This window comes from Stegostoma tigrinum, chromosome 16 (genome assembly GCF_030684315.1).
Source record: "Stegostoma tigrinum isolate sSteTig4 chromosome 16, sSteTig4.hap1, whole genome shotgun sequence".
NCBI lineage: Eukaryota > Metazoa > Chordata > Chondrichthyes > Orectolobiformes > Stegostomatidae > Stegostoma > Stegostoma tigrinum.
The window spans coordinates 66,189,937-66,213,298 of NC_081369.1; the positions used below are offsets into that span (position 1 = coordinate 66,189,937).

Genomic DNA, 23,362 nt, shown 5'->3' on the forward strand with positions numbered 1-23,362 from the left:
GCAGTCCCCATTGAAAATATCACAATGGAGATAAGGGGGGGGGGGGGTTCTCAGCAATCAAGCAGGGCTGGCTCATCACTCCTGGAGTCTGGCTGGTGGAAGGGGTTCCGGAAGGACGGCTCTGGCGATGGGCTCTCTGCACAGATGTGTTTGTGGCGAGGCATTGACAGGGAACATGGTCTTTCTGTCACAGATTCTGGGCAACTGCAGCACTGACTCCTGCATGCAGGAGAAACCGAGGTGAAATTCTGCTGCCTGGGGTCTTGGTGACGGTCGGATTCAGCTGAAAAGTAATTTCTGCCCAGTACTGTTATATTCATTGTAATCGAGCTCCTGGCCCTGCCTCCCGCAGACCTCATGGAGACGGTGCGAGAGCCGGGCCGAAAGTGGTGTCGGCGGCTGCTGAAGCTCCACTCCAGATTGCCAGACAGTGGCTCACGGATACGCACACCTCTGCTACAGCTGCTCCTTGATGACTGCCTGAGAGGAAAGTCAAAGTCAGTGCTACAAGTCTCCTCAGAACTTGAAGAGTGCAGTAAGCAAGGGGTTTGCAGCTCTGCCTGACCATCTGAGCTGGGCGATGAAGAAGCTTTTGGCACTGAGTTTTCTAACATCAAGGCATCTGTTGTAATCCCCGACGTTTCACCAACTGGTCGATCAGTCTCTGTGTCAACGTCTGAGTCAGGCTCCTGTGGAGGTTGTACACAGTTTCGCCGGCTCTCATCCTGTTGGCAGTTCCGCACTGTCTCACTCTGATCCAGATGAGATGATGGAGCAGTTGATGCAGAGGTTGGGGTGAGCAGAGGTATAAGCCCCCAGCCCCTGGGTCTCTGGAAGAACCTGCTCCAAATCCTGCTGAGGCGTCCACGCGGGGACATCCTGCGTGTGGCGTGGCGACGAATTTGGCGTCTCATAGCTGAGCGCAGGTTCTGCAAAACAGAGGCCTGAAAACAGAGAAGAAATAGCTTAAAACTTTCACAGAATTTAACTTGGCATCTTTAATTGACACGGAAACCTGCAGATTCCAGAAAATATAAAAGACCGTCCCACTCCTTTCACAGTAATGACCGACAGTGGAGTACAGTTACATAGACACCTGATTTACACCCCCAGCCTGACCAGGTTTCACACACAAGCTTAGTCTTTCAGCTAAGATATTCAGCCTCCTGGATTCCATTTAAAGGGGGTTGGGAAATTTTCCCCAATGTCTTCACCAATGTTTCTCTCTCGACCAACATCACTGAAATAAATTCTCTAGTTACTATGGTACTGGTGTATGTAACTTGATGGATACGGTGGACAATGGTTCAGACATCGACCACCACAGCTGGAGGAACGACACAAAACACTATTAACTCCCACTCCTGTTATAACCCTCACTGTTCTGGGATCATCCTGGAATGTAATTGGTCCAGCTCCACCTTACTGTTACATAATGTCTTCTTAAAGCACTCCCCTCTCATCCCGTCCACCCTTACTTCCAACAACTGCAAGGAGCTAACAGAGTTTCTTGTGCTGTCCCTGTCCCTGTCTCCATTCCATCAGCTGCCCTGGAATCATTTCCTCAAATACACCCTCCTGCTTTCATACTGAACTGTTATCTTTTTCTAGCCCTCTCCTAACTCGCCTGTTCGGCTGTGCCTTCAGTTTCCTAGGAACCAGGATCTAGAATTCCCTCTTTACAACACTCAGCATTGCTTTCCTTCATTAAGAGCTGACAACCTGAGAGGTGGCAGATGGAGTTCAACCTGGATAAATGCGAGGTGATGCATTTTGGAAGGTCGAATTTGAAAGCTGAGTACAGGATTAAGGATAGGATTCTTGGCAGCGTGGAGGAACAGAGGGATCTTGGTGTGCAGATACATAGATCCCTTAAAATGGCCACCCAAGTGGACAGGGTTGTTAAGAAAGCATATGGTGTTTTGGCTTTCATTAACAGGGGGATTGAGTTTAAGAGTCGTGAGATCTTGTTGCAGCTCTATAAAACTTTGGTTAGACCGCACTTGGAATACTGCGTCCAGTTCTGGGCGCCCTATTATAGGAAAGATGTGGATGCTTTGGAGAGGGTTCAGAGGAGGTTTACCAGGATGCTGCCTGGACTGGAGGGCTTATCTTATGAAGAGAGGTTGACTGAGCTCGGTCTCTTTTCATTGGAGAAAAGGAGGAGGAGAGGGGACCTAATTGAGGTATACAAGATAATGAGAGGCATAGATAGAGTTGATAGCCAGAGACTATTTCCCAGGGCAGAAATGGCTAGCACGAGGGGTCATAGTTTTAAGCTGGTTGGTGGAAAGTATAGAGGGGATGTCAGAGGCAGGTTCTTTACGCAGAGAGTTGTGAGAGCATGGAATGCGTTGCCAGCAGCAGTTGTGGAAGCAAGGTCATTGGGGTCATTTAAGAGACTGCTGGACATGCATATGGTCACAGAAATTTGAGGGTGCATCCATGAGGATCAATGGTCGGCACAACATTGTGGGCTGAAGGGCCTGTTCTGTGCTGTACTGTTCTATGTTCTATGTTCTAACTACCTGGACCAAGGGAACCTGAGCAGAGGGTCTACCTGAGCAGGGTTGTAGACAGGGAAGTCATCGACAGGTGGAATGAGTCCCTGGGCAATCAGCTGTCCGTACGATGGGGGAGCCTCACGTTGCACAAAGTCTGCCTCCAGCCGGGTCATGGGGGTGTCAAAAGCTCTAAAACAAAAAAGGAAACCTGATCTGTAAAAGGAAAAATTGTGGTTCAGAACAATATAATTTCACAAACTCCTAACTCAGATTTGCATAATCCAGAGTGATAAGTTAGCACAGTGCTGCATTTCAAAGGGTCAGCACTGAGGGAGCACTGCCCTATGGGAGGGTCCATGATGCTGGTGAATCAGGACCAAGGGGGTAGCAGAGGGATAAGCCTCGTGGTGTAGTCAATGTTGTGGGGGGGGGGGCAAACTGCCAGAGGGTTAATACTTCGAAAAAGATTGTTATCTGAGGGCCCTCAGCCCTCACAGTAAAAGCTCCCTTGCTTTGATCTAATGTATCTTACAAATTAATAGTTTTAGAGAATATTCTTCATTCAAAGCTTTTTTTAGTTTATTTTTTTTTACTGAAACCCAACTGTGACGGAGACATATAGCTCTGGTTGTGGTACCTGTATTCGCGGGTCCGAAGGGAGTACAGTTTGAAAGCACAGCCCAAGGCAATGACCAGCAGGAGGCCACATATCAGGCTCCCAATGAGGGCTGCTGTGATCACTTTCCTTGGCACCACCACCAAACAATTCTGTTCATCACTGCCATCCTGGCAATCCTCCTGGCCATCACAACGCCATTGCTCAAAGATGCAGATCTTGGTGCCACAGTGGAAATTCCCAGGCTGGCAGGAGAAACAGTTTTTCTCATCAGAGCCGTCAGGGCAGTTCTTCTGGTTGTTACAGCGATCAGCCAGTGGGTAGCACATGCCGCTGGTGCCCCCACATGGGTACTCATCTTTTTGGCAGGCAGCACAGTTCTCCTCGTCTTTGCCGTTCGGACAGTGCCACCAGCCATCACAACGCTGGGTATCTGCAAAACAGCCCCCGTCATTGCCACAAGGATGCTGTTGTGGAAGGCAGTAGCCTTTCACCTGGTACGTGGCATTGAAACCATGGCCTGTGCTGCCAGGGTCACTGTGGTAGAAGACGGTGATTTGACCTTGTGAGGACTCAATGGTGATGGTGTGCCCATTATTACGGAAGGTTAATGCCTGAAGCAGTCTGCTCTGCTCCTTGCTTGCTCCATCATACATAAGCATCTTATCGTTGTAACCCAACTGTAGGTTCAGCTGCAACACAATGTGCCTGCTGTCCTGAGTATCCACCACCCAGGTACAGTCCAACTGTGCCCTGTCTTGCTGGGATCGGAAGTAGTCCGGTGAAGCAAACGAACCGTAGAAATTGGCCATTCTCTTGCCACAGCTGGTGTCAGGACAGTTTTCCTCATCTGTTCCCTGGTCACAATCCATGCTGCCATCGCACCGAACTTTCATCAGGAGGCACTGGGGGACATCATTGACCAGGCAACGGAACGTTCTAGCTGAACACGGGCTTGTGTGCGGTATGGTTGGGGGGAGCTGACAATCCTGCTCATCAGAGTTATCTCCACATTCATCCATATCATTACATCTCCAGGTGCTCAGGATGCATTTGCCGTTCCCACACAGGAACTCGTCCGGCTTGCAGCTGCTCTGAGTCAGTCTCCCTGTGTGAACAGCAAAAGATCACAACCTCAAGCTCTGCAGGTAAACAGAACGTAGAGCACAGGAACAAGCTAATCTGGCTGAACAAGCCCTCCCTTCTTCCCATCCTCATTTCAACAATCCTGTTACAGTCCCAATTGACGGTAAAACTGGGTAACTAACTGCAAACACAGACTTAGCTTGGTAGATCATACATCTTTTTCAATCACTGCATAAATTCACATCCTCCATCTTGACCTAAATTCACAGTTTCTTAGAAATGCTGTGTTTACCTCTGTTAAAAGTGACTTTTTGGCCTTCTTAAAAGAAAACAAGTCAGACCTTCACAGAACTGAAATCTAAAATCTATTTTCTTCTACTTTAGAACTCAAGTTTCCAAAAAAATAAGGAGTCTTCATCACGCTTAGCATGTCCTCCTTTGTCCTTCTCCCTCCTGTTTATCTAGCTTCCCCAAAATGCAACAATATTTACCTCAACTCATCTTGAGGTCATAATTTCCACATTGTAACCACTCTGTGGGTATTGTTTCTATTGTCTTACCTATTGCAATTATTAGTGAACAAACTGTATTTGTGGCCTTTCTCACAAGCTGAAATCTTTTTTCTTTATCCACCCCATCAAGCTCTTACATCAGCAGTCATCCTCCTCCAACACAATACAAACAGTGGGTTAATTAGGCACACCTCGGACATAGGACAGTCGGAATCCCCGAGAGCGACCTGAGCTAGTTGGATCAGAATGAAAAAAGATCCAGGCGTGGTCTCTTGTGGAGATGAAGGGTTGGGGGGTGTACGAGCCACACATTCTGTATTCCTCTCGTTTTGGTGTTGGTCCAATCATCAGCCAGTCCACTGTACATTTGTGAGAATTCTCTAGGTCAAAATTCTGAAAACTGGAAAATCGAGAGAGAAAGTCAGCCTCGCTCGGGATAAATCCCACAACCGAGTAGCTACCACTCTGTACCAAACATTACCCACCTGTGATAATAATGCTGGAGATCTGAAACAAGCCCAGAGAATGCTGAAGAAACTCAGCAAGTCTGACAGTATCCGTAGAGTGAGAAGGTGTTATCACTTCAAATCCAATATGACACTTTACTGACTCATTAACTGCTTCTTACAATTTGTACTAATCCTCCCTTAAATAACTCAAACCTCTTCCTTGATTGTACCGAAAATCACACCAACGACTGATATTGCATCCTAAAGAACAAATAATGCACTTTCCAATTAGTCAGAAGCAGCCTCACAAACCCTGCAGTGAAATCGTAGTCTGACCTTCGAAGGAGCTACACCTGGGAGCTCTCTCACCAACTCTGCAACACTGGTAAGTGTCGCCATACAGGAGGAGGAACACTGCTGTGCTCACAGACCCATTTACAAGTCAGGAAGGCAGATTACTGCAAAACACCCCATCAAACTGAAAACTCAGGCCCAGTACCTGATGGTTATGAGATCTCCATAGTCCCCTTGAATGTACCAGCTGCAGTTCATGGATGGAGGATAATTCATGGGCCAGGAAGGGCTGTAGATAACTCCACGGTGCTCCTTGTGTGGCTCCAGTCTCCCACGGCAGGCAGCTGAAAGAGTAAGGAAAAGGGAAACATACAAATTAAGATCAACCATCACAATGTGGATGAAATAAAATTATTTCTGGCTCTCTCCCCACTCAGCGCACTGAATGATAACTGACCTCACTTTTAAATTTTCAGATATTTTAATGTTGAATTTTCACACAGAATGCCTACAGTGTGGAAGCAGGCCATTAAGCCCATTGAGTCCACACTGACCCTCCGAAGAACATCCTCACCTATCTTTGTAACAATACATTTCCCATGGCTAACCTGCCTAGCCTACATATCCCTGGCACTATGGGCAATAATAGCATGGCCAATACACCTAACCTACACATCCTTTGACTGTTCAAGGAAACCAGAGCGCCCAGAGGGGACCCACGCAGACATGGGGAGAATGTTTAAACTTCCATAGACAGTTGCCCGTGGATGGAATAGAACCCAGGCCCGTGGCGCTGTGAAGCAGTAGCACTAGTCACTGAGCCAACGTGCTCCCCTATTTCCATAACAAAGCTAACTGCTTCAGGAATAAATCAGCAGTCTGAGTTAGCCAATGCCACAAGAATCTCATAAATTGATTGAACAGGTTTCTGTATGAAAAGTGTGATGCCACTGGGGAGGCACGGTGGTTCAGTGGTTAGCACTCCTCCTCAAAGCCCAGGGATCAGGGTTCAATTCCATCCACGGGCAACTGTCTATGGGAAGTTTAAACATTCTCCCCATGTCTGCGTGGGTCCCCTCTGGGCGCTCTGGTTTCCTTGAACAGTCCAAGGATGTGTAGGTTAGATGTATTGGCCATGCTATTGTTGCCCATAGTGCCAGGGATACGTAGGCTAGGCAGATTAGCCATGGAAAATGTATTGTTACAAAGATAGATGAGGATGTTCTTCGAAGGGTCTGCATGGACTCAATGGGCTGAATGGCTTGCTTCCACACTAAGAATTCTATGGTTTGTGAACCAATCACCCGTATTGTCAATTTCCAGCCATCTTTAAGAAACACAGGACACATGTACAAGTAACTTAATATATTTCAGCTGGCATACTAGACTGCACATAATAAGAAAAATGGGAACACACTGGAGACAGGAGAAAGAGATTTACATGAATAGTATCCAGATGAGATGCTTCAGTTCGGAAAAGGTAGGGACCATTCTTCTTGGAGAAAACAGTAAGAAGGAATGTAACTGAAATTTTCTAAATCATGAGGGAACTGTATAGGATAGATAGGGAGAAACTGCTGTCACTCATAAAAGGATCAGGAAATAGAGAACTCAGCCTGAAAGCAATTTACGAAAGAAGCAAATGTGATGCAGGAAGAAAACATTATACACAACAAACGGTTATGGTCTGGACTGCACTGCCTTGAAATGGAAAGAAGGTTGGTTCAACTGAGGCATTCAAAGGGGTATCAGATGGTTATTTAAATAGAAACAACATGCAACTGTCAGGGAGATGAAGGCAGAATGGCACTAGGTTATGTTACTTATTTGGAGACTGTGCAAACACCATGTGCCATTCTTGTGCACTATAATATTTCTGTGCCTATCAGATATAGCTGGTCACTACATTTGTGTTATTGCAGTTACATTGTTATTTTGTTCTTGCATTGGGCATGAAGTTCTATATTTAACCAGCTCTCAAGCCCCTTCAGAATCTAATACTTTTCAATGAGGTCATTCCTCTCATTCTTCTAAGCTCTAGAGAATATTGACCCGGATGTTGGTGTCAATCATGACTAAGGAAGGTCTGTCTTCTCCCCGAGGTAGTTCAGTGAGTTGAGCAGAATGGTTTGATACGTGCAACTAGTTCAGGGAACAGCCAGATGTAACCTGGCTCAGACCAACCTCACTAGGCAGCTTCATTCACATGCCCTTGGTACAGTGGGAAATCTGCAGGATTCCTAGTAGGTTAGTTTATTAATTAATCAATCACTGACAGATCTCCACAGCAGTGGTCATGGCTGATGCACTGCTGTACGAGGGTTAGAGTGACAGATCAATGAAAACATAATCCATGACTCTGAGCGACAGTGAAGCAGAGGCCCAAAAATATACAAAGCACTGGAGACAATTTGACTGTTGGGTCCATCTGGACAACAGCCCAGGCAGTCCCAATCTCATACTACATTCCTGTCGTGAAAGTTATTTTCCTTCATATGAAAATCCTATTTCATTTTGAAATTATTAACTATCTCCAGTTCATGTGATAGATTATGTCAGGGAAGATGTGGTAAACTGAGAATGAGAGAGAGGTTCTTCACCCAGAGAGTTGTGAGCACTTGGAATACTTTGCCAGTGGAAGTTGTGGAAGCAGAGTCATTAGTGACATTTAAGCAACTGCTGGACATGCACATGGACAGCAGTGAATTGAGGGGAATGTAGGTTAGGTTATTTTGTTTTTGGATTAGGATTATTCCATGGCACAACATCATGGGCCGAAGGGCCTGTACTGCGCTGTACTTTTCTATGTTCTAGAAGGTAAATCAGTCGGACAGCCAGGGCAGACATGATGGACCAAATAACCTCTTTCTGCACTGTACAATCTGTGAGAACAAATACTTTTCACCTTGAAATCAACACAAGGATTTTGTTCTCAGAAATGGGAAGTCAGTCACTACTTAAAAACAAAACAGCTCCAGCAATGGTCAAAGCAAAGCAACAAGTCATCACCGATCATGTGATTTACAGAAAGCCTTCATCAAAACAAATCTCCAATGTCCAGTGAACTTTTAATAACCCGTATTTCCAAAAATTCTCTAGGTATTTCCGCAGTACTTGAAAATAAATCTGTTTTTCACTTTCCTTCAAAACAGTTCATTGGTCAGAACAGTTTTAACCTTCTCAAACTTGCCTGGCACTTCCGAAACCACGTAACCTCAGTTTTCTTTTGCAACAACAAATACAAGGGTTGGGCATATACAATTAATTAGTGTTGTAGAACAGGGGGATCTAGGATTTCAGGTACATAATTCTTTGAAGTTTTCATCACATATAGACAGGGTGGTTAAAGAGGCTTTTAGCACACACCTTCTTTGTTCAGACCTTCAAGTATAGGAGTTGGGAAGTTATGTTGAGGTTGTATAGGACATTGGTTAAACCTCTTCTGGAGTACTGTGTCCAGTTCTGGTCACCCCAGTTATAGGAAGGATATTATTAAGCTGGAGGTAGTTGAGGAAAGATTTTCCAGGAGATTGTCAGGTATGGGAAGTATAAGTTATAAAGCTGGGCTGGGGCTTTTTTCACTGAAGTGTAGGAGGTTGAGAGGCGACCTTATAGTGGTTTATAAAATAGTGAACAATATACACAGAGTTAATAGAACATAGAACGATACAGCACAGAACGGGCCCTTCGGCCCTCGATGTTGCGCCGGCCTGTGAACTAATCTAAGCCCCACCCCCTACACCATCCCATCATCATCCAAATGCGTATCCAAGGGCTGTTTAAATGCCCCTAATGTGGCTGAGTTAACTACATTGGCAGGCAGGGCATTCCATGTCCTTACCACCCTCTGACATCTGTCTTAAATCCATCACCCCTCAATTTGTAGTTATGCTCCCTCGTACAAGCTGACATCATCCTCGGAAAAAGACTCTCACTGTCCACCCTATAAATATAGTAGTTGTCTTTTCCCTAGACTGGGGGGTACATTTTTAAGGTGAGAGGAGAAAGATTTTAAAAAGACATGAAGGGAAACTTTTTTTTTAAACAGAGGCTTATTTGTGTGTGAAATGAACTTCCAGAGGTGGCGGCAGATGTAGATAAAATTACAATGTTTAAAAGAAATTTGGATAAGTACATGAATAGGAAAGGTTTGGAAGGATATGGGCCAGGTGCAGGCAGGTGGGACCAGTTTAATTTGGGATTATGTTTAGCATAGACTGGTTGGACTGAAGGGTCTGTTTCAGTGTTGTACGACTATACGACTCGATAACAATTCCATCAGCACAGCAGCTGTAGTGCTGACATTTGGTACAAACTTGCAATCAAAGCCACACATCTCCAAACGTATCCATGCATCCTTGTTTAGTATTAGACACACAGAATTCCTTAATGCTTGCACTCTGGCTGTTCTTGGCAGCACTTGTGCTGTATCCCTAGGGCAGGTTAGTCACGCCACTGCACATTCATCCTTGGCCATACTTATCACCAAATCAACCGACTGCAACTGTCTAAACTACAGTTCCCATTTCTTCCAGGTGGCTCTCCCAAGTATCACTGTATACCAATATATCGTCAAGGTTTTTGGTTAATCAGGCTCTAAAAAGTTGTTGGACCATTTTTCAGAGCAAATAGTATTGCCTGACATTGTAAAAGACTGTCTAGTATTACAGAGGCTGAAGTGTTTTCAGCTCAGGTGTTAAAGGAACTTGTCAATATTCCTTTAACAAATCAATTTTGGTAAGAAATCTAACACTACCAACCCTATCAATGCAGCCTTCCAAGTGAGGAACTGAAATCAAATCTGCCCTCATTGCTGCACAGACTTTACTGTTGTTAATGCAGAATGTGGTTGATACATCAGGCTTAGGCACTGCCATTACTGGGGAATTCCAGCTGCTTTGACTGGATCAATTAGGCAGTTTTTCCAACACGGATCGGATTTCTGTTTTTACCTGGGCCTTCCGACCTAAGTGATAAGGGTGTTTTACAGCCACCCTAGTTTTCCCTTCAGATCACTTTAAAATGTGGTGAGTAACCTTGCCAGTTCTGTTCATTCTTTTGCCTCTAAATATGAGAGCAGGATGTCGAACCTGCCTAACCATTCAGTGTTAGCTAACCAAATATTAGCAATGTTCTACGCCTCCTCCTCCTCCATATTCCATTCATTGTCCACTGTCCTTATTACTTATATATGCTTATCTGCTTCTCGACAAGGACAATGCTTCAACATATATAATTATGACATTTTCTCAAGAGCAGAGATAGCAAGAACTGTAGATGCTGGAGTCAGAGACAACACAGCACGGAGCTGGATGAACACAGCAGGCCAGGCAACAGAGGAGCAGGGAAGTTAACGTTTCAGGTTGGGACCCTTCTTCAGAAATGGGGGAGGAGGAAGGGAGCTCAGAAATAAATAGAGAGAAGGGAAGGGGCTGGGGAAGGTAGGGGGGATGGCAATAGGTGGATGTAGGTAGGGGTAGTGGGGCTCGTAGACAGGTACTGAGAAAGGACATGTGGCTGTAGTATCGGGTTCGCTTCAGTACATGGTCAAGGACCTTCAGAGATCACCAGCGGGTTGCAGTGGAAGAGAGATCCACTGAGGTCTTTCTGGAGGGAGGAGGACACAACAGGGGCTAGGTTTTTTTTGATTTTCAGATGTTCTGTTTTCATTCGCACTAACTTGTTCATTCAATAATCCACTCATGTAACAACAATACCTTCAGTATGTGTTAAATTGTTTCAGAATCTTCTGTTTTGAAACACAAGGTAACATCACAGCAAAGCCTGTATACATACATAAATTAAATGCTCAACTAAATAAATATTCGGGACACAGCAATTCAGGGCTTGAAAGTAATTGATGTTCGGGTTTATGACTGGGTTTTAAATTACATCCCAAAGAGGGCAGGAAAAGGAGACTTATTGCTGACAGTGAACGATTTGTAAATGGAGAAAGTAAATGTTGTGTGATTACAGCAGAGTCCTGTATATATCATGCACAATCTATGAATTCACTCATGTTTATGTGCCAAAAGTAGGGTACAAAGCAAATAATGCATTCATTCTAGTTTCAAAGCACTACAGCAAAATTCAAGGTAGTATTATGGTGGCCAGCAGCTCCCTGGAACTTGATTGAAACTTGGGCATAGTACCATACCCCACCAACTAGCTGAAATTCAGATCCAGGCCGGCCCTCCCAACCTAGCTGGTTGGAACTTGTGCGCTGCTACAACAGGCACTCACTTCACTCAGGCAGGCTGAGCAAAGGTACTCCAGAGCTTGCACCAACCTCACTCAAAGTCTCCTTCATGCTTAGGAACCAGCCAAATCAGCTCCACCAATCACAAGTTCCCTCTTTCCCAGGGATAATGGGAACTGTAGATGCTGGAGAATCCAAGATAACAAAGTGTGGAGCTGGATGAACACAGCAGGCCAAGCAGCATCTCAGGAGCACAAAAGCTGACGTTTCAGGCCTAGACCCTTCATCAGAGAGGGGGTTGGGGAGAGGGAACTGGAATAAATAGGGAGAGAGGGGGAGGTGGACCGAAGATGGAGAGAAAACAAGATAGGTAGAGAGGAGAGTATAGGTGGGGAGGTAGGGAGGGGATAGGTCAGTCCAGGGAAGATGGGCAGGTCAAGAAGGTGGGATGAGGTAGTAGGTAGGAAATGGAGGTGCGGCTTGAGGTGGGAGGAAGGGATGGGTGAGAGGAAGAACAGGTTAGGGAGGCAGAGACAGGCTGGGCTGGTTTGAGGATGCAGTGGGGGGAGGGGGACGAGCTGGGGTGGTTTTGTGATGCAGTGGGGCAAGGGGAGATTTTGAAGCTTGTGAAGTCCACATTGATTCCATTGGGCTGCAGGGTTCCCAAGCGGAATATGAGTTGCTGTTCCTGCAACCTTCGGGTGGCATCATTGTGGCACTGCAGGAGGCCCATGATGGACATGTCATCTAAGGAATGGGAGGGGAATTAAGCAGAGGTTCACCTGCACATCTGCCAATGTGGTATACTGTATCCATTGTACCCGGTGTGGCTTCGTCTACATTGGGGAAACCAAGCGGTGGCTTGGGGATCGCTTTGCAGAACACCTCCGCTCGGTTCACAATAAACAACTGCACCTCCCAGTCGCAAACCATTTCCACTCCCCCTCCCATTCTTTAGATGACATGTCCATCATGGGCCTCCTGCAGTGCCACAATGATGCCACCCGAAGGTTGCAGGAACAGCAACTCATATTCCGCTTGGGAAACCCGCAGCCCAATGGTATCAATGTGGACTTCACAAGCTTCAAAATCTCCCCTTTCCCCCACCACATCCCAAAACCAACCCAGCTCGTCCCCTCCCCTCACTGCATCACAAAACCACCCCAGCTTGTCCCCTCCCCCCACTGCATCCCAAAACCAGCCCAGCCTGTCTCTGCCTCCCTAACCTGTTCTTCCTCTCACCCATCCCTTCCTCCCACCCCAAGCCGCACCTCCATTTCCTACCCACTAACCTCATCCCATCTCCTTGACCTGTCCGTCTTCCCTGGACTGACTATCCTCTCCCTACCTCCCCATCTATAGTCTCCTCTCCACCTATCTTCTTTTCTCTCCGACTTCAGTCTGCCTCCCCCTCTCTCCCTATTTATTCTAGAACCCTCACCCCATTCCCCTCTCTGATGAAGTGTCTAGGCCCGAAACGTCAGCTTTTGTGCTCCTGAGATGCTGCTTGGCCTGCTGTGTTCATCCAGCTCCACACTTTGTTATCTTTGATTCCCTCTTTCTCATCACTGTTGGTCCTCCAGTCATTGCTTGTTGCTTCTTGAGGAGCAATAACAGCATGAAAGAGGGAATCAGAGATAGGTGGAGCTGGAGCAGCCTGCATAGGAGACGCCACGTCTCTGGTTAGAGGGGTAACTCCCCAAAGATGCAGCTTCTCCAAAAAAATATAATTGATCACCTCCATGATAACAGAGTGTGGAGCTGGATGAACACAGCAGGCCAAGTAGCGTCTTAGAAGCACAAAAGCTGAGGTTTCGGGCCTAGACCCTTCATCAGAAAAGCTCCATGATTGGTTTTAATCGCAGGGGAGCATGCATCCGCCCTCCTGCCTCGCGTGTTGCAGACTGGGAGGAAAATACTCTTACCCATTCCAGAACATTCCACGTCTCCCAAAAAGAAGGAACAAGCTGCAGAGATAAAACAAAGTAAACCAGTTAACAAAAATTAAATCACCTCTTACTCATTTACCCAGCATAAGATACAGGGCCTAGACTGTCCAGCTTTTCCTCGTATAGCAATCTGCTCATTCCAGGTCTAGTAAACTTCCTGAACCTTCCAACACATTAACATCCTTCTGTAAGTACAGTAGCCAAGTACAGTATTCCAGATGCAATACAGCAGACCATTACAGCATTGCTACTCACACTGCGTAAACTCCCAGTTCATCTCTTTAATGCACATTTGCTGCACATTGTGCATGTTACAACAGCACAAATGGAGTTCCCTCAGATTCCTACTCAAGGTAATAGCTGTGCATTTAGCCAGCTCTAGTCTGAAATTCCCTCATCTCCACCTGTCTTGATATCTGCTTTTGCATCGTGCAATGCATATTGTTTGAGGCTTAGTATCAAGGACAAGTGCCACTCTTAAGCCAGTCAGCACCAGGTGGGAGACTGAAATGAATCTGTTTTTTTTGGAATGATGGAATGCTAACCTTTGCTTTAAGGAACACAAAGGGGAGAGATTTCTGTTCCCACGATAGAAACGTCTGGTTAAAGCCTGGTTAAACTGAATGCTGATCAGTTCTGAGTTGTCCCTGGGGGTTTCTCCCCACCCCATCCCACACATCCCCGGGGGTTTCACCCCACCTCATCCCCCGGAGGTTTCTCCCCACCCTGATCCCCGGGGGTTTCACCCCACCCTGATCCCCCGGAGGTTTCTCCCACCCTGATCCCCGGGGGTTTCACCCCACCCCATTCCCCCACACCCCCCCCCCCCAGATCCCCAGGGGTTTCACCCCACCCCACGGATCCCTGGGGGAGTCTCCCCACCCTGATCCTGGGGGTTTCACCCCACCTCATTCCCCCACAACCACCGCGGATCCCCGGGGGGTTTCTCCCCATCCCACCTCATTCCCCCACACCCACCGCGGATCCCCGGGGGGTTTCTCCCCACCCCACCTCATTCCCCCACACCCCTGGGGGTTTCTCCCCACCCCATCCCCCGAATCCCTGGGGGTTTCTTTCCACCCTGATCCCAGGGGTTTCACCCCACCTCATTCCCCCACACCGCCCCCCCCCGGATCCCCGGGGATTTCTCACCACCCTACCTCATTTCCCCATCCCCCGGGGTTTCTCCCCACCCCGCCCCATTGTTGCTCAGGAATTAATCTCTTGGCCTTTGATTGGGTACAACACAGATTCACCAGAAAGATCCAGGGATCAAAAAGGTTACATTATATGGACAGATTACACAGTCTAGGTTTGAACATATACACAAACATCCAAATTAGGAGCACAGCTAGGTCATCCCAAAGAAAAGAAAGATTATCTGGCGTGGGATTAGACAGCCGTGGCTGACAAAGGAAGTCAGGAAATATATCAAAGAAAAAGAGACAGCCTAGAAAATGGCCAAGAGCACTGGGAAATCAGAAGATTGGGACGGCTACAAAAACATACAGAGGATAACAAAGAGAGCAACAAGGAAGGAGAAGATCAAATATGAAGGTAGGCTAGCTAGTAATACTAGAAATGATAGTAAAAGCTTCTTTCAATACATAAGAAACAAACGAGAGGCAAAAGTAGATATTGGGCCGCTCCAAATTGATGCTGGAAGGCTAGTGATGGGAGATAAGGAAATAGCTGAAGAACTTAATAAGTACTTTGCGACAGTCTTCACAGTGGAAGACATGAGTAGTATGCCAACAATTAGGGAGAGCCGGGGGCAGAGTTGAGTATGGCAGGCATTACAAAAGAGAAAGTGCTAGAAAAGCTAAAAGGTCTAAAAATTGATAAATCTCCTGGCCCCAATGGGCTACATCCGAGAGTTCTGAGGGAGGTGGCTGAGGAAATAGCGGAGGCTTTGGTCGTGATCTTTCAAAAGTCACTGGAGTCAGGGAAAGTCCCAGACGATTGGAAAACCGCTGTTGTAACTCCCTTGTTTAAGAAAGGATCAAGGCAAAAGATGGAAAATTATAGGCCGATTAGCCTAACCTCGGTAGTTGGTAAAATTCTAGAATCCATTGTCATGGATGAGATTTCTAAATTCCTGGAAGTGCAGGGTCAGATTAGAAGTCAGCATGGATTTAGTAAGGGGAGGTCGTGCCTGACAAACCTGTTAGAATTCTCTGAAGAGGTAACAAGTATGTTAGACCAGGGAAACCCAGTAGATGTTATCTATCTAGACTTCCAAAAGGCCTTTGATACAGTGCCTCATGGGACGCTGCTGAGTAAGGTGAGGGCCCATAGTGTTCGAGGTGAGCTACTGGCTTGGATTAAGGATTGGTTGTCTGACAGAGGGCAGAGAGTTGGGATAAAAGGCTCTTTTTCGGAATGGCAACCGGTGACGAGTGGTGTCCCGCAGGGTTCAGTGTTGGGGCCGCAGCTGTTCACCTTATATATTAATGATCTGGCTGAAGGGACTGGGGGAATTCTGGTGAAGTTTGCCGATGATAGCAAGTTAGGTGGACAGGCAGGTAGTACTGACGAGGTGGGGAAGCTGCAGCAAGATTTAGACAGTTTAGGAGAGCAGTCCAGGAAATGGCTGATGAAATTCAATGTGAGTAAATGTGAGGTTTTGCACTTTGGAAAAAAGAATACAGGCATGGATTATTTTCTAAATGGTGAGAAAATTCGCAAAGCAGAAGTACAAAGGGATCTGGGAGTGTTGGTCCAGGATTCTCTAAAAGTTCACTTGCAGGTAGAGTCCGTAATTAAGAAAGCGAATGTAATGTTGTCGTTTATCTCAAGACGGTTGGAATATAAAAGCAGCGATGTGCTTCTGAGGCTTTATAAATCTCTAGTTAGGCCCCATTTAGAATACTGTGTCCAATTTTGGGCCCCACACCTCAGGAAGGACATACTGGCCCTGGAGCATGTTCAGCGGAGATTCATATGGATGATCCCTGGAATGGTAGGTTTAACGTGTGATGAACGGCTAAGGGTCCAGGGATTGTACTTGATAGAGTTTAGAAGGTTGAGGGGAGATCTACTAGAAACTTACAAGATAATGTATGGTTTAGAACGGGTGGACGCTAGGAAGTTGTTTACATTAGGCGGGGAGACTTAGGACCCGTGGGCACAGCCTTAAAATTAGAGGGGGTAAATTTGAAACAGAAATGAGACGACATTTCTTCAGCCAGAGAGTGGCGGGCTTGTGGAATTCATTGCCACGGAGTGCAGTGGAGGCCGGGACATTGGATGCCTTCAAGGCAGAGATCGACAAATTCTTGATCTCAGAAGGAATCAAGGGCTACAGGGAGAGTGCAGTGAAGTGGAGTTGAAATGCCCATCAGCCATGATTTAAATGGCGGAGTGGACTTGATGGGCCGAATGGCCTTACTTCCACTCCTATGTCTTATAGTCTTATTCTATGTCTTCAGCTTGTCCCGCATTTCAATAAGATCAGAGCTGACCTGGGCGTGGCCTCAATTTCACATTCCCCACTACCCCATAGCTTTTGATTTTCCTCTTGGCTTAGAATCTATCTACCCCCACCTTATAAATTTTTAAGGACCCTGTCTCCACCACCGTCTGGACAAGAGAATTCCACAGTCTCTCAACCCTTGGAGAGAAGAGTTTCCTCATCTTCATCTTATATTCTTTTAAATACTGAAGATTAAAGGTGATTTCATTGAGACATTTAAAAAGGTAAAATGTGTTGATGGTAAACAAGTAAACTATTTCTTTCAACAAAAGCAAATTGGTATGGATGCTGGGAGTCTCAAATTAAAAACAGAAAAGTGCTGGAGAAATCCAACTGGTCTGGCAGTATCTGTGGAGAGAGGAACATAGCGCATGTTTTGTCAGTGAGAAGATGTAAAAGCCTTAGAAATTTCAGATAGGGCATCCAGGTAATGTCAGAATTCTGAGGGGAGCAAAAACTTTAGACTTGTGTTTGCCTCAACATCCCCAAAAATCTTATTCAGGCCTGTTGGGGGTTAAACATTTCAAAGATATGATTAATAAATTTGTTTTCAGTAGAGGTAACAGAATCAAGGAAATGATAGCTTTAATATAGATGAGGAATGATCCAAACTAAACCAGAAAAGAGGTTTGAGGGGTTGTAAATGCTCTTCCTGTTTCAAATGCACAACATCAGAACAGACGTTTTTGATCATCTAGCTGTTGTGCAAACTGATACAAGGAGAGATAGTGTTTTTTTTGCAGTGTTATGTTGTAATCTGCAATGCACTGCCTGGAAGTACTTTTTCTTAAACTCAGTCATGGACGTGGGCACCACTGGGTGGACCTACATATATTGCCAACCCCTAGTTGTCCTTTAGATGGTGGTGCTGGGCTGCCTTTTTGAACAGCTGCAGTCATTGTGCTACATCACAAGGCTCTGGAGAGGGAATTCCAGGATTTTGACCCAGCGGCACTGAAGGAATGGCAATATATTTCCACGTAAGCCTGGCGAGCGGCTTGGAGGGGAACCTGCAGGTGGTGGTGTTCCTACGTATCTGCTGCTTTTTTCCTTCTAGACGGAAATGGTCTCAAGGACCATTTGGAAGTTGCTGTCAAGTTTCCTTGTAACTTTCTGCTGCGCATCTTGTAGCTTGTATACACTGCTGCTACTGAGCATCAGTGGTGGAGGGAGTGGATATGGTGCCAATCATGTGGGCGACTGTGTCTTGGATGGTGTCAAGCTTCTTGAGTTGTTAGTGCTTGTACCCATCCAGGCAAGTGGGAAGTATTCCATCACACTCCTGACCTCTGACTTGTAGATTTATGAATAAGTTTTAAAGAGCACCTGAATAAATACTTGAAGGGGAAAACTGTGCAGTTTGAGGGAAGATGTATTCTTACAATGGCTCTTTCAAAGATCCAGTAGAGGCACCGTGGTCCACTATTGCTTCCTCCTGTGCTGTGACATTCTATTCCCTGATTCTTCCAAGCCTAGGTTCATTTTCTTTCAACAATAGTGAATTAAGCGCCCCGACACAAAAACAGAACTGTATCTAAGAGCTCAAACACATCAATATTTCAGTCAAGGGTGGTTGCAGTCAGAAGTTGTTGGGGTTTGAGGTTTGAAACTAGTCCAATGCCACTCAACATCAAATCAACAAACCAATAATACACAGCATGTTGAAATGCATTGAACAATCAAAACATTTCAATACCATGGGGAGTATTCATGTCACGATATAATGAAACAAAAATCCAAGGCAGACAACAAGTTGTTCTGAATCTATTGGGTCCAGGAATTATTAAACTATTCCAAGCACATTCTACACACCCAGGTAAACTCAAAAGCAGCTTCACAACCACCCATCCATCAGCAACAATATTTACAAATTCCAACCTCAAAACGTTTCCAATCGTCGTAACTTCATTGTTTTGCAAGTTGAAATAATTCAATCTTAGTTTCAATAAAGACAAATATGAATTACAAATAGGAAGCAACTTGTATCCCTAACACCCTTAATTTTAAATCCATTAATATTTCACCTAAAGGAACAACTTAAATGTTAGCAGTGTCCATCAAAATCCCTTCCAATTAAATAAACAAACAACTCTCACAGAAACAAGCCCAACAACGATCTGGTGATCTGCTCTAAATTGTTTTAACTATCCCCAGAAAGCGGACTTTGCTGGTTATTCTAGTGATTGTTGCCAATCCTTTATCACCCTGGAGAAGGTGGTGGTGAGCTGCCTTATTGAGGTGATGTAAAGGCAACCGCAGTTCTCAGATTCTGACCCAGCAAGAGCGAAGGAACAGCGAGATAGTTCCAAGTCAGGATGGTGTGTAGCTGAAGGGACCCTGATTTATATCATACAGAATATCATTTACCTTGTTCTTATTCAAAGTAATAGCCTGGAGTATTTTATTTAAACCCCAGAGTCCAGAAGTAGCCTTATGGTAATAGCTCATTCAAAAGACAATTTCAACGGTGCTGTACTCCCTCAGTGTTGACAATTTCAACAATGCTATGCTACCTCAATACTGACCTTCCGCCTCATTATTAAAAGATTCTGACTCATAACAATGCAGATTGCTGTTTTGAATAATTGATTCCAAGTCATTACCGTCAACGTTGCTGTGCTTCAGGATAAAATTCAAAGTGTCAATATTTTCCTGTGCTGTCCTTGGAATACTGGCCACAGAGGGTTGAGGGAACAGGACTCGACAGGAATTGGGGGAATACTTTTCAGCTTCCAGGCACTGTGTCCAGTCCATCATAGTACATTTTGCTACAATTCTGCCTCAGTACTGGTGAAGCTGGCATCAATGGGAGTGCAAAGAGATGCAGAAGGTGGAGCTGACACAGCTGATCTGTTGCTGGACCTCATCAGTTTTTGAGAGGTATCAACCAAGGTATAAGAAATGCACACCATATTTCAGTCATTCCTGCAAAATCCAAACTAGGAGCTGAAGGTCATTCAGGCCCTCAAGCCCTGCTGCTCCATTTAGGAAAATCATTGGTTGATCTGATTACGAGCTCACACAACATTCCTGAATTCAAATGGGAGGAGGCATGATTAATAGACTGTATTGGGTTAATATACAAAATTTACTTTGGCAACATTCAAGGAGAGGTTGTGTTTCCTGGATGTGGAGCTCAAAAACAAAACAGTGCACAGCCTTGAGGAAACGGCAAGTGAATGGCACTTCGTGAATTATTGGGGAGGGGGGGGATGCTGTGGCAATGCCACCTCACTGGTCACCAAGGCTAATGAACTGGGAATACAGGCTCGAATCTGACCACAGCAGCTGGTGGAATTGAAATTCAATTAACAAATCTGGAATTTAAAGTTATTCGCTGTGATGGTGCCCATGAAACAATCAATTGTTGCATAAACTTACTGAATTAATTCAAACCTGGTAAAGCAATATGCCATCCCTAATTGGTATGACCTACATGTGACTATAGACCCACTGAAATGTAGGTGAATCTTAAGGAATTCCTGGCTCTGAAATGGTCAAAGAAACCACTGAAAATAGGTAATAATAAGGGTCCTGTCCGTGACATGCAGGTCCAGTGGGGAAAAAAATAAAGCTGCAGCAAGCCAGCATGAACACAGTGGGCTGAACAGCCTCCTCTATGCAAAAACTATTCTGTGATTTGATTATATCAATGCCTCCAAGACAAACAACTCTTTCTTCGGGTATGGTGCGTTGAACTGTTCACATCCTCCAGCTTTGGTCTAACCAGCAACTTATAAAACTGAAGATAACAAAGTGTGAAGCTGGACGAACACAGCAGACCAAGCAGCATCTCAGGAGCACAAAAGCTGACGTTTCGGGCTCCACACTTTGTTATCTCATCATCCTTCCCAGGATCAGGAGGGAACTCAGCTTGCCCACCCCCAGGAACCACTGCCCCCGATCCCGGGGGTTTCACACCTTCCCCCGGATCTCTCCCCCCCCCCCCCCGATCCCGGGGGTTTCACACCTTCCCCCGGATCTCTCTCTCCCCCCCCCCCCCCGATCCCGGGGGTTTCACACCTTCCCCCGGATCTCTCTCCCCCCCCCCCCCCGATCCCGGGGGTTTCACACCTTCCCCCGGATCTCTCTTCCCCCCCCCCCCGATCCCGGGGGTTTCACACCTTCCCCCGGATCTCTCCCCGCCCCCCCCCCCGATCCCGGGGGTTTCACACCTTCCCCCGGATCTCTCCCCGCCCCCCCCCCCGATCCCGGGGGTTTCACACCTTCCCCCGGATCTCTCCCCGCCCCCCCCCCCGATCCCGGGGGTTTCACACCTTCCCCCGGATCTCTCCCCGCCCCCCCCCCCCGATCCCGGGGGTTTCACACCTTCCCCCGGATCTCTCCCCCCCCCCCCCCCCGATCCCGGGGGTTTCACACCTTCCCCCGGATCTCTCCCCGATCCCGGGGGTTTCACACCTTCCCCCGGATCCCCCCCCCGATCCCGGGGGTTTCACACCTTCCCCCGGAACCCCCCCGATCCCGGGGGTTTCACACCTTCCCCCGGATCTCTCCCCCCCCCCCCCGATCCCGGGGGTTTCACACCTTCCCCCGGATCTCTCCCCCCCCCCCCCCCCCCGATCCCGGGGGTTTCACACCTTCCCCCGGATCTCTCCCCCCCCCCCCCCCCCGATCCCGGGGGTTTCACACCTTCCCCCGGATCTCTCCCCCCCCCCCCCCGATCCCGGGGGTTTCACACCTTCCCCCGGATCCCCCCCCGATCCCGGGGGTTTCACACCTTCCCCCGGATCTCTCCCCCCCCCCCCGATCCCGGGGGTTTCACACCTTCCCCCGGATCCCCCCCCCGATCCCGGGGGTTTCACACCTTCCCCCGGATCCCCCCCCGATCCCGGGGGTTTCACACCTTCCCCCGGATCCCCCCCCGATCCCGGGGGTTTCACACCTTCCCCCGGATCCCCCCCCGATCTCTCACCGAGGATGAAGCCTCCCATGAGGGGGACCTCCCGCCGCTCTGCCGCCGCCATCTTCACCGACTCGGTTCCCTCACAGTGTCGCCGCTGTATCCGTCCGGCCGCTGCGCCTCTGTCCACCTCATGGTCACGGAGAGTCGGGGTGTCCTCAGCCGCAGGTCCCGGCCCCAGCTCCAGCCACTTCTGTTTCGGTGCCAATTCAAAGCCCGCCTGAGGCCGCGGGCCCGCTCCGCTCTGACAGCAACATGGCGACCACCTCCCTCGGCAACTGCGGCTGCGTGCAGCCGGCTACCGGCCCACTCCGCATTTGCGGCTGCGCACATCCGGCTACCGGCCACATCCGTAACTGCGGCTGCGCATTAAGTGCAGCCAATGTTGTCTCTCTGCGATGGAAATAAAAGTTGCTGGAGAAGCTCAGCAGGTCTGGTAGTACCTGTGCAAAGAAAGACAAATTTCTCCACACTCTGGTCATGAAATATCTGCTGAATAGCTCAGTAGATTTCTGGGTCATTATTTCTGCACTCCCCCACAATACAGGAAACTCTCTGATAACAAAATGTGAAGCTGGATGAACACAGCAGGCCAAGCAGCATCTCAGGAGCACAAAAGCTGACGTTTCGGGCCTAGACCCTTCATCAGAGAGGGGGATGGGGGAAGGGAACTGGAATAAATAGGGAGAGAGGGGGAGGTGGACCGAAGATGGGGAGTAAAGAAGATAGGTGGAGAGGAAAGTATAGGTGGGGAGGTAGGGAGGGGATAGGTCAGTCCAGGGAAGTCAGACAGGTCAAGGAGGTGGGATGAGGTTAGTAGGTAGGAGATGGAGGTGCGGCTTGGGGTGGGAGGAGGGGCTAGGTGAGAGGAAGAACAGGTTAGGGAGGCAGAGACAGGTTGGGCTGGTTGTGTGATGCAGTGGGGGGAGGGGAAGAGCTGGGCTGGTTTTGTGGTGCAGTGGGGGAAGGGGAGATTTTGAAGCTTGTGAAGTCCACATTGATTCCATTGGGCTGCAGGGTTCCCAAGCGGAATATGAGTTGCTGTTCCTGCAACCTTCGGGTGGCATCATTGTGGCACTGCAGGAGGCCCATGATGGACATGTCATCTAAGGAATGGGAGGGGGATTAAGCAGAGGTTCACCTGCACATCTGCCAATGTGGTATACTGTATCCATTGTACCCGGTGTGGCTTCCTCTACATTGGGGAAACCAAGCGGTGGCTTGGGGATCGCTTTGCAGAACACCTCCGCTCGGTTCACAATAAACAACTGCACCTCCCAGTCGCAAACCATTTCCACTCCCCCTCCCACTTTTGAAGCTGGTGAAGTCCACATTGATACCATTGGGCTGCAGGGTT

General features: G+C 47.4%; 1 protein-coding gene across 2 annotated transcripts; it reads right to left on the bottom strand.

Moving 5' to 3' along the window:
- Window positions 1-40: 40 nt before the first annotated feature.
- lrp3 (low density lipoprotein receptor-related protein 3) lies at window positions 41-22,284 on the bottom strand. Of its 2 annotated transcripts, XM_059651803.1 has the most exons (7): window positions 22,018-22,284; window positions 13,586-13,627; window positions 5,667-5,805; window positions 4,910-5,118; window positions 3,142-4,228; window positions 2,561-2,693; window positions 41-944 (listed from the first exon to the last, which is right to left on the bottom strand). In XM_059651803.1, exons 1-7 carry the CDS (start codon window positions 22,067-22,069, stop codon window positions 51-53), a joined length of 2,556 nt encoding a protein of 851 aa, XP_059507786.1. In that variant the 5' UTR covers window positions 22,070-22,284; the 3' UTR covers window positions 41-50. The 2 variants fall into 2 exon arrangements, with proteins under 2 accessions (XP_059507786.1, XP_059507787.1); XM_059651804.1 differs by lacking the exons at window positions 4,910-5,118; window positions 5,667-5,805; window positions 13,586-13,627; window positions 22,018-22,284 and adding an exon at window positions 4,767-4,886 and having other exon boundaries at window positions 2,561-2,717.
- Between the last annotated feature and the right edge of the window lie 1,078 nt (window positions 22,285-23,362).